The 11,831-nt window shown below is 39.8% G+C and overlaps 2 protein-coding genes across 5 annotated transcripts in view; one reads left to right on the top strand and one right to left on the bottom strand.

Moving 5' to 3' along the window:
- The first annotated feature begins 4,748 nt into the window (after positions 1–4,748).
- Positions 4,749–8,623, top strand: LOC309481953 (piggyBac transposable element-derived protein 4-like). The gene is made up of 5 exons (XM_082147067.1): positions 4,749–5,209; positions 5,822–5,893; positions 6,119–6,187; positions 6,466–6,534; positions 6,752–8,623. The coding sequence occupies exons 1-5, from the start codon at positions 5,052–5,054 to the stop codon at positions 8,331–8,333; spliced, it is 1,950 nt and encodes a 649-aa protein (XP_082003193.1). The 5' UTR covers positions 4,749–5,051; the 3' UTR covers positions 8,334–8,623.
- Positions 8,624–10,257: 1,634 nt separating this feature from the next.
- The window catches only part of LOC309479874 (uncharacterized protein), a 169,144-nt gene continuing 167,570 nt past the window's right edge, over positions 10,258–11,831 (bottom strand). The window contains exon 9 of one of the 4 annotated variants that reach the window (XM_082144149.1): positions 10,258–11,809. In XM_082144149.1, the coding sequence (XP_082000275.1) occupies positions 11,754–11,809 (56 nt within the window). In that variant the 3' untranslated portion in view covers positions 10,258–11,753. The remainder of the gene's footprint in view (positions 11,810–11,831) is intronic. The other 3 variants (XM_082144152.1, XM_082144150.1, XM_082144151.1) reach the window with 3 other exon arrangements.

The following is an 11,831-nucleotide window of genomic DNA, read 5'->3' as shown; positions in this document are numbered from 1 at the left end:
ATGGAGCCGGAGCCAGAACACATGACATTTAAACACTAAAACATATTTGATATTTAACTGCACTTTTCTGGAAACTGCATTTAAAACAACTTTAAATAGGCATTAGTGAGGTTATCATTTGATGTGTTCAGGTCAAGCTTTTCTCAACAGGAGGAGACGTCTTGTCTCTCTTACATGGAGCGCTGCCAATTTGCTTTGAATGTAAATGTGATTTGAATGAGTACGCTAAGCTTGCAGAACTGTGAAGATAAGACCTCATGGTCACTGTCATGAACCAGCTCAAAGATCTGACAACACAAAGGAAACCACACATAATTAAGAATTTATGTGTAAATAGACTTGAAAATTATGTTGGCATTAGTGGAATTGCATTAGCATGGTTTAAATCATACTTATCTGACCGTTATCAGTTTGTAGCAGTAAATGAAGAGATGTCTCATCGATCACAAGTTTTATTGCGATCTCAAGATTCCGGCCAGTTAATAATACCTAGAATATCAAAATCGACTGCTGGCGGAAGATCCTTCTCCTATTTAGCACCAAAACTTTGGAACAATCTTCCTAACACTGTCCGGGAAGCAGACACACTCTGTCAGTTCAAAGCTAGATTAAAGACACATCTCTTTGACCTAGCATTCACATAATACATTATAGACTTCTATAATTCAATGTTAGGCTGTATAGATTAGATCAGCCAGAACCGGGAACACTTCCCATTAATACTGATGTACTCGTTACATCATAAGAAGAATGGCATCTACGCTAATTTTAGTGTCTGTGTTTATCCCGAGGTCTTCCCGCAGCCTGCCGGATCCAGGCCTTATCCAGATCTGACGAAGGACCTTCGCCTGGACCGATGACAACGCAGTGCTGAAGTGCCAACTAGTCTCTCCCTATGGAGGATCCCTTTACCACTCTACAGATAAAGTGTCGTCGGGAAAACTCGTTTCGCGAACCTACCCCGAAGTGACAAAATAAAATACAATTCTGTATCAAAATTTATAAGGAAAGACCAGGGGCTCGTTCTTCGTACGTTGCTTAAAACATCCGAGATCAAATAAGACATCCAAGATGATATCATCGTGCTAATCATGATCTGGCTAATTAGGTTCTTCGAACACACTTGCCGGATATGATTAGTATTGCTGGATTGAGTTATCTGAGATAATTGCGCGTTCGTGCGCTGGGTTAAAAGGGGATATGTATCGATAGTAGAAACATTGATCAGCAACGCTGCTATTGGCTGCTCAGCGTGGCCAAAGAGCGCGCTCAGTTTTTCTCCTCAGCAGAGCAAGAACTAATAGTCGAAGTTTATTCAGAATTTTAATGTTTAATCAAAACGCCAGGGAACACCTCAAAGTCTGCAAAAGCCAGGAGAGAGGGCTGGCAAAAAGTAGCAGACAATGTAAATCCGTTAGAAGTGGCCATGTTAGATGTTTTTATCACTTATTAGCCTATATTTTTGTATTTTAATAATTGCATAATTACTTTGTTCATTGTAATGTCAGAGTCACCACACTAGAACATGGGAACAAATAAAAGTGAAGTACAAAAATATTCTACATAATGGTCATTTTTAGATATATTATAGTCTCTTGTATAAAAGGCAGTGTTAAATAAATGGTTGTCTGTTTATAAAAGCAACCAAAAAAAAAAAGAGAAAAAAAAAAAGAAAAGATCTTAGTAGCCTACACTGTAAAATCATTTTTGCTGCATTAAATTAAGGCCGTATAGCCATTTCAACTGTTAAATCTTGAGTAATGATGAATTGCTTTGACTTGTGAAAGTGAAAACTGATAAACTCATGTTAATGTAAAATATTTTGCCATGATTTATTGATCACATTTTTCCAGTGTAGTTCATTTTTGTAACGGTCACCAGCTGGAGTGCCCTTGAGAACCACCAGAGGGCACTCCACACCAGACTCTCCTATTCACTCACTAACTACATTTCCCATAACTCACTGCCCGGACTCATCTCTGATTGCATTCACCTGTGTCTCTTCACCTGTGTCTCATCACCCTGTTAGTCTCAACCTATTTATACCATGTTCACTCATTTACACACTGCGAAGTTTTGTTTGTGTTACACTGCATCTCTGAGCGTTTTTCCCTGGTTTTATTGTTTCTTGGTTTTTTGGATATCTTGCCTTGTTCCCTGGATTACTCTCTTGCCTCTGGTCCCTGCCTGTTTTGTTGGTTTGTTTATTTGTTTGTTTGGACTGCTTACCTGTGTTTCGACCATTGCCTGTTTATTGGATTTTGTCTTTGGATTACCCCTCATTAAAGCTGCATTTGGATCTCTACCTTCGTGTCTCGGAGCAGACAGTCCATCAGGCGGCCTTCTTGTCAGGGGATACAGGCTCGGCACAGACACCAGTTCCTGAGCCGGTGGTGCCAGTTCCAGTGCCTGAGCCGGTGGAATAGGAGAGTCTGGTGTGGAGTGCCCTCTGGTGGTTCTCAAGGGCACTCCAGCTGGTGACGTTACAATTTTAATGACATTGTGTTTTCCTCTTTTGTGCACTTTTACATAATACACCAACACTTGTATCTGTACCCAAGAAAGTGGTGGCTGAAATATGTGCAGTAAGTGGACATTTCCTAACTTTCCAAAAGAAAGAAAGTATAAGACTTTGTAATGTCCATTTGTTTCCATTGCACTGGACAGTGAATAAACCCTCTCAGATAACTGTCATATGGAGGAACTAGCCTACCTGCAAGTGCATAAATAACTTTACTTAATTTATACTTGTATGCTTTATGGCTGCAATATAAGTTGCAGGATACCACATCATTATTAATCTGGAATATTAAGAATCACAATAGTAACTGGGCTGCACATTTACATTGTGAACTCCCTTTCTGTTCACATAATCCCCTTCATTGAGGCCTTGATGGCAGTCTATGGTCTAGCCTATAGTCTATGGTACCAATCACGTTAGTGAAGCCTGAGTGACATATACTGTTATCGGCATGGTCATGATTGCATGATCTTCATAAAAAATTATGATAGCCTAAAAAAAACAACTGCTTTAAAAAAAACTGCTTTACAACATTTTGCAACATTAAGTGGCTTGGAAATGCCACAAAAAAACCTAAAACTGTGTTTTAAACCTAAAAGCGTAAACTCCGAATGACACGACAGACATCACTTTCCATGAAGTTCTCCGCATCTCCAATAGTGTAAAGGAAAGAGCCACTCGCAAATAATCTTAGGGCAATGCAAACAGTTTGTGCATTAAAGCCCGACTCCGACAAGTCAAAAATAAATGTGCGTTTCCAACAAATTAATAATGTAAACGACAATCTCACGAGTCACGAGAAAAAATATATATCTCAGAAAGTGCACTATCGCGCTGCGCTGGACTTCCCGTATCAGCTCCGCTTATGAAGCCGGGATCTAATCCTGTTAACATGAAATAAGCTGCTTTTAAAGTCTGTGTAGGGAGAATGGTGTCGTCTTGGCGACCCCTAATTTAATAACAAATGATCGTTGCGACGGAAGCGAATCAATCAAAACTAACTTTAGCTGGAAAATAACTTTATTAAAGAACCGCTATAAAGCCAAAACAATCTCTGTTACCTTAAATTATATGTTTATCTCTGTAAAGCTGCTTTGAAACAATCCACATTGTTAAAAGCGCTATATAAATGAAGTTGACTTGACTTGACTTGCTATGGTCAAGATTGAAAATTTGCACTACTTAAATTGTGAATTAAAATATTTCTTATTAAAATCCACGGTTGAACATTATAACATGAATTATATGAATACGTAAACCTTAAATTCATTATTTAGTATATTTGTTAATGTTTTTATGCAATTACATTGCAATCACAACATACAACATAGCAAAATAATATTGTTATTGTCAATGTGTTTTTTTGTTCATTATTTCAGTATTTTTGAAACAACTCCCTGATTCTTTTCCTCAACATTTTTTGTAGGGGAAACTGGTTGATTCTTTATGCATGGGGCATTCTGAAACAAATTAAAGTATGGTTATAAATTTGTAACAGACATAAGTAAAAGAAAAAGTTTAACAAACATATTTTAAACATTACCATGGGTCACATGGATAAAGCAAATTTTTAAAAGCAAAATCAAATTTGCAGTTTAATGTAAACAACTGGGAGGACCAGCGACAAAGAGAGCATGTTCTCGCTCAGAGTTCCCTCGGCGGCCACCGGAGAACCCAGAGAACGTTTGATTAAGTGTTGTATTGAAACCGACGTGTTCTGTTGCAATAAACATAAAACATTCTGTGCCTCATCAAAAGAGCTCTTTTCCTCCTCTGACTATTGCCTGCGATATAAGCGAAACCCCGGGAGATGTTTGGCAGAGCGGAAGCTCAGCTCAACTCGAGCTCTCAGGTGTGTGTGTCCCCGTGCCGCAAGCCACCAACGCATCACCTGTCATTCTTTAAGACTGGCACACAACCCTCGCCGCAGCAAACACTGCTGTCTCCTTTAACCCTCTGGGGACCAAAAACGCGCCCGCGCGTTTTGCTCGTTTTTTTTTTTTAGCAATGAAAATAAACACTAAATGCTCTGTTAATTTTGATCTTTCATTTTCGTGTAGTACATCAATCGATCCTGTTCAGTTTCTATTTTTTTTCTGTATATTCACAATAAAAATAAAGTGTTTTGCTTTTTGACAAATAAAGAAACTTTAACATGATGCGATTTCTGCCTTCTCTCTGTCAGTAAACTCCCGTTTGAAACGCGTTCGAAAATGATCTATAACTCTGAGAAAATTCAGTCAAACAGGCAAACAGACCCACGGGCATAAAGCTTGAGATCGCAGCTTTTAAATGAAGTAATTTATATAAAAAAACAAATATTATCAGCTTCTGTAATCTGTATAAAAAGAGAGCGATTCCAGTCGAGCTCATTACGAGCTCATTGACTTTAATTCGTTCACGCCTACTCACGGAGCGCGCTATTCATAAGATAATGTGTTAAGCCGTCTATGCAAAACAGGTAAACGCCCCCAAGCAAATGCATTAAAAGCTTCAAGTTTCATCATTCAGTCACCTGCGCGTTGGGAAGATGACACGGTACACCGGTGCGGAAGCCCTTCAGTTCGTCCTGGATACTAGCGACGAAGAGTCCACATTTTCATCAGAAGAGGAGCGCGACTACTCTGATGACGACCGTTTGTATTTTGAAGAGCGTCTTGATCCAGCCGTGGATAGAATTTCGGATGAGTAAGTATTTATTCTTACTTGCATTAGTTGACAAGCTATTCAAAACATGAGCTTACATATTATACTGGGTGGACTTGCCATCCAGAGTATTGACATTTGATATCTACCTATATTCAACACGATCTAATGAAAGTGCATATCTATACCATGAATTTAATATCTCATACCATTTCAACGTCAAAAATGTTTTGTTTTGTTTTTTTTGTGTACATATGCTACACCCCTTGGTTAGGAAATTTGTATTTGTATGTGTAGCCTAAATGATATGTTTAGATCATTATGTATGAAAGATAGAATTTAGAAAGTAGGCCTAGTAGGTGTTTAGATTATATTTTGACTATATAAATGCTGCCTCATTATCATTAACGATGCATGCTCGCAAATATCAGTTGTAAATGTGTGTAAATGTGCTGAAATGTGTAAATATACCCAGTTAATGAAGTGCACAAATGTGTTAGGCTAATGTTTGCGGTGTGCCTCTCCGGTAATGGCCCATTGACACGCATATAGGCTTATTGCACGCGTCTAAAATTATTTACATCAGTTATTCATTATAGACTAATTCTACTATAGTTATATTTATGTAATAATATTCTTCAACTTTTTTAAAAGGAATGTAGCGTCATCACTACGTCCGCCTGCAACTCGGAGTGCGCTTAGCAACACAGTCAGAAATCAGAAAGAGTAAGTACATATTTACCCACTATTTTACAGATGTTAGTTACATTTTGTTTATACTTAGTGTTAATAATATGAGCCTGTATGACTTTATTATTTATTTTTGGAGATTGGTTGATGTTACATATGTTTTATGTTATCAGCATTGCTAAATGTCCATCAGTTATGCATGTGCTGGAATAGTACTCTTAAAAAAAGTTAAAAACTGTTATTATCATATATTTTACAAAGGAATGTAGCTTGTTCACTCTCGCCTTCCACTGCAACTCGCAGGACACGCAGCAACGGAAATCAAAAAGAGTAAGTACATATTTATCTACTATTTTACAGATGTTAGTTACATTTTTGTTTATATACTTAGTGATGATAAAATGTAGCCTATATGTGCCTGTGTGGCTTTGCAAAAAATGTGGTGTTATGCATGCACAATATAACAATTATTGATTGGTAATGTTAATATAAAAGAGCTTATATTGTGTTGCTTTATCAGCATTGCTAAATGTCCATCAGTTATGCATGTGCTGGAATAGTACTCTGTAAAATATATGATAATAACAGTTTTTAACTTTTTTTAAAAGGAATGTAGCTTGTTCACTCTCGCCTTCCACTGCAACTCGCAGGACACGCAGCAACGGAAATCAAAAAGAGTAAGTACATATTTATCTACTATTTTTTTACCTACTACTGTGGCTTTGCAAAAAATGTGTTATGCATGCACAATATTACAATTATTGATTGGTAATGTTAATATAAAAGAGCTTATATATTTTTTGTTTTATCAACATGCTGATTGCCCTGCCCTGACATGCTGATAGTACTTTGATCAACCTTTATTAACCTTTATTAATATTATTATTTTTATAGGAATGTGGCAAAGAGGGCCAAGACAAACATTCAGACGAGCAACAAGGAGTCCACTCTGTCATGGAAAACAGAGACTGACATTGATATGGTTCCACAGACTCTGAGATTCCTGCCTGCCCGGGAACTTGGACCACAGCTGAGTTCTGCTGACACACACACTCCCCAGACTCTCTTCAAAATGTTTTTTTCTGAGAATGCAGTTTCAACTCTGTGCCACAACACCAATGCTCAGGCTGCTGGTGCAATTGCAAAGGGGCGCAAATTTAAATGGACTGATGTCAGCATCAGTGAGATGTACCGCTACATTGGGCTGGTGTTTTACATGGCCATGGTGAAGGTCAGCTCCATCAAGGACTACTGGCGGCAAGACAGTCTTTTCTCTTTGCCTTTTCCTGCCACAATCATGGCAAGAGAGAGATACCGCACCATTTCATGGAATGTGCACATGAGTCACCCAGATGCAGATAAGGAGAATGACAGAAAGAGGGGCACACCTGATCATGACCGTCTTTTCAGAGTCAAACCTCTCATGGAAACTATCCGTCATGCTTGTAAATCCATCTATCATCCTAGAAGAAACTTAGCTGTGGATGAAAGAATGGTGGCATGCAAAGCACACACAGGTATGACACAGTACATGAAAGCTAAGCCAACCAGATGGGGTTTCAAGTTGTTTGTTCTTGCAGACTCCTCAAATGGATACACTTTGGACTTTTCTGTGTACACAGGAAAGAACAACTTTCCCACAGGCCATGGACTGTCATATGATGCTGTAACATCTCTTTTAGACTGTAAAGTTTTAGGCTCTGGGTACCATGTGTACATGGACAATTTTTACACAAGCCCAAAGCTCCTAAAAGACTTGTTTGCAATGAAGTTTGGTGCATGTGGGACTTACAGGGACAACAGGAAGGACTGCCCACGTGATACAACTAATTCACTCTCAAAAAAATCTACCAGGGGATCCATCAGGTGGATTCGGGATGGACCTCTTGTATTTGTGAAGTGGATGGACACACGTGAGGTATCTGTCTGTTCCACCATTCAATCTGCTTATACTGGTGAGACTGTGCAGAGGAGGGTGAAAACACAAGATACATGGAGGACAATGACATTTCCATGTCCTGCACCTGTGACTGCCTACAACAAACACATGGGTGGTGTTGACCTGTCCGATCAACTCTTACAGTACTACACTGCACAACACAAAACAATGAAGTGGTACAGAAAGATCTTTCTACACTTCTTGGACATTGCTGCCACCAATGCTTTCCTTATCCACAAAGAGCTATCTGGTAACATGACCCATAAACAGTTCATGGAACAGCTTATTGCAGAGCTCTGTGGTGTGTCACAGAAAGTAGCACCAACACAAACCAGTAGTGACCATGTGCCGGTTCCAGGAGTGGAGCTGATCTCAGATGCAAAGAACATTTGCACAGTTGGACGCAAGATCTGTGTGCTTTGCAAAGGACAGCTTGGTAAAAGGCAGGACACACCTTGGAAATGCCAGGCATGTAATGTTCACTTGTGTCTTCAGTTGAACAGGAACTGTTTTCAGAAATGGCACCAAGACATGTAACTGTATTCTCAAAACAATCGGATTGCTTTGATTTCACTACTTATATCCACCTTTCCAAACTTCTGCTACTAGCCTTAGCCCGCTAGCATAGCAGGCGTGGTCTGCGAGGATAGCGAACTGCCTTTACTTTTGTTTATTTATCGCTCACAATTGCTTTGTTTATAGCCGACTGATTATTTATTTTGGTCACATTTGATTTGCTTAGAGCTCGCATCAACGGAGCATAAGCATTTACTGTGAGATACCTTTTGTTTTTACAAAATTACAATAAAACAGATTGAAAAACAAAACATTTGAATCTCCTCATTCTTTAAGGCTGCCTCACTTGAGCACATTAGCACTTGGGGGAGCGTCTATGTCACACCCCTGGTCTGAATCTCATTAATATTGATGACCCATTACCACTCCCACGCATAAACCTCTTCTGACAAAAAAACTGTTTTACAATGTTTAAATCAATGTTGTGTTTTATGTGAAAGATTAGGCAGGATGATTTTCAGATCATTTTGAAGCTAGAACTCAAAGGGACAACATCAATTAATCAAAAGTCTTGTGGACAGATATTTAATATGTGTTTTGTGGTCTTAATTCAGCAACTTTCATTTTAATTTTTTCCAAAAACCACGCATAAACATTATTCTCTTAAAAATACAAACATCTACATACACGTTGCTCGCATATTATGGTAGGCCTGTTTGTGCTATATAGAGTGATTTTACACCTTTGCCATTAACATGTTTATAAATAACTGAAAAAAGCACAAATGTCAGAGCATGTCAGAACATCTCAACGACCCCAAAAACAGCTTGGTCCCCAGAGGGTTAATGAAAGCTTTCCCGGCGGCGTCAGATTGGGTGATCAACACTATAAAGCACGGCTATACTCTTCTCCTAGCCAAGCCGGCTGTCGAGATAGTACCTGAGGAGCAGGGGGAGTGCGGGCTATACAGCCGCTATTTCCTTCTCCCGGAAAAAGACGGGGGTATGCGTCCAATTTTGGATTTACGACCACTAAACAGAGCGCTTACATTCAAGATGATTAAAGTGAAGAAAATCCTCGTGCACATCCAGGTCGGGGACCATTTCATAGCGGTGGATATAAGAGATGTCTATTTTCATATTCAGATAGCCCTTCATCACAGGTGCTTTCTGCCATTTGCATTCAAAGATGTTGCATACCAATTCAAAGTGCTACCGTCCGGTCTGACCCCCGCGCACGCTCAAAATGTGCATAAATGCAGTGTTTCCCCCCTGAGACTCAGTGGCATGCGCGTGCTGAACTACCTCGACGACTGGCTCATCATCGCTCAACCGAGGAGTGTGCTGGAGGATCACAAACACCAGCTCCTCGTCCATTTAGCGTGCCTAGGCCTGTCTGTGAACATGCAAAAGAGCACGCTTCAGTCCTGTCAATCGATTTATTTTCTGGGTACGATTTTGGACTCTCGAGCTCATCAGAACAGAGTATCCAGTCCATTAACGATACACTGGCCTCTTTTGTGAGGGGCAGAGCGGTCGCCCTGAAAACGCTTCAGAGACTCTTGGGTCTGATGGCAGCTGCCGCCTGGGTTTGCTGCATGTGAGACCATTGCAGCGACGGTTACAGAGTCGTGTAATGGCTACTGACATGGTGTCAGGAATTCGGAAGCTGGGACTACGCCATCTTCCTTGCTTTGCTTATACCTTCAACCTCATTGTTCAGAGGGCAGTTGAAGAACATGACTAGTTGGCAGACATCCGTAGCAGAGCCAGGAGACAGGAGACTGGTGACTGGTAAGCAGCACTAAGGCCACTGAAAAGCTAATCCTTGCCCAGGAAAGGATGGGCAGCCAGCCCCTGAAGCTTAAAACGTCAACAAGAAGTGACATCACCCAACATCACTTAGAGCACCTTGAAGTACTGGCACCCTTCAAGCATAACCCTAAAGAGCTCTCTGAGGAGAAGAGAGTGTCAGCTTCAAAGATCATCCCAATCATTAGGATGATTCAGCACAAGGTGGCAGAAAAAACAGCCCTGGCAAGAAATACATCTACTTCATTCTTAGGGATCGCTCTTCAGCAGTACATGTGATGTTCAGTCCATCCGTGTGCTTGCACTGGCCACATTGCTGGAGCCTAGATTTAAGACGCTTGGGTTTGGCAACCAGGATAATGCCCGTGAAGCTGCTGACGGGTGAATGTGCTTCAGTGATCTGGCTAACCAGTGAGCAAGCAGAGGCATCATCATCTCAGGCAGCTCGAATCCACCATCCTCAGATGACCTGTGGGAGCTCCTGGATAGCTGGGTCAGTGAGACACAACGGCATCAAAGCTATAATGCTGATGCCACCATAGAGGTCAAGAGATACATCAATCATACATACCTCCCTCGAAGCAAGGACCCTCTCAAATACTGGCAGGCCCAAAAATGGTGCAATGAAAAATCACATAGGCCCAATTTATTGGCGTATTAAAGATTGTATTTAGAAGGTGAGTAACAATGATGAACAGAAAGTCTTTATTGTCCTTGTATTGTGCAATACACTGAAATTTGGCCTGCCTTCTTGCTAATGACAAATATGCTTATTAAATATACAAATAAACCTTACAATGAAATCCCAATGAACAAAACATTTGAAAGACACTGTTGGTGTAGGAATTATTACTGACCACCAAATGGTGAAGTTGAGCACTGTGTCAAAAGCTTCGAAGCACCAACACAGTTTGTTGTATCTAGTTAGTATCTGAGTTTTCATCAGCCCCTCCTGTGGTTGTGTAACTTCCTCTCATCTGAACAACTGAGTGTTGAAACCCTGCTAGAGTTACTGTATAGTTACACAATGCCACAGTGAAGAGGCTTTAGCCATCTTCAAGAAACGGCTGAAAACACATATATTTCATCAACACTCGACCCATTAATACTCACACTTACTATTCTATATTACGATACATTACGAGCTCATGAAGGGGAACAAACATCTCAGGAAAGGAGACTTATTAAACACAACTGCAGAGGTTTTATTAAGAAAATTATAGCAATCATTCAAAATGAAAAAAGATGCTAAAACCAGGAATGAACAGACAAGATCCAAGAATCCTCAAATCAGCTCCATCACACAGAACAGAGAGAGATTATACAGTCTGAGTCTGTCCATTACTGTATTAATATTATATTTAAAGCAGTTTACATATGAAGCGCAAGAGAATGACTTTCAACACTGTAGGCAAATATATCCATAACATCCATATAAATGAAAATAAATCTGGCTTTTATATGTAAAAAAAAAAACACACATTTTAATCTAAACATGATTATGTCACTATAAGTGCTCAGAGTTTTTTCTCTGTTTTCTGAGAAGAAGAAAATAAAACAATGAACAATCCTCTGTAAGTTTTTGCTATTGTAAATATTGCTGCAGATTGGCTCTAAACTCATCAGTATTTTATTCTAATATTGTCGGCATCTCTATTTCCTCTGGGTGCTTCGAGTCCTTCCTCCCTGCAAAATAAAAGCATTGACT

The sequence above is a fragment of the Leuciscus leuciscus genome (genome assembly GCF_965113295.1).
Source record: "Leuciscus leuciscus genome assembly, chromosome: 1".
Taxonomy (NCBI): Eukaryota; Metazoa; Chordata; class Actinopteri; order Cypriniformes; family Leuciscidae; genus Leuciscus; species Leuciscus leuciscus.
This window is presented reverse-complemented; position numbering and strand designations above follow the sequence as displayed.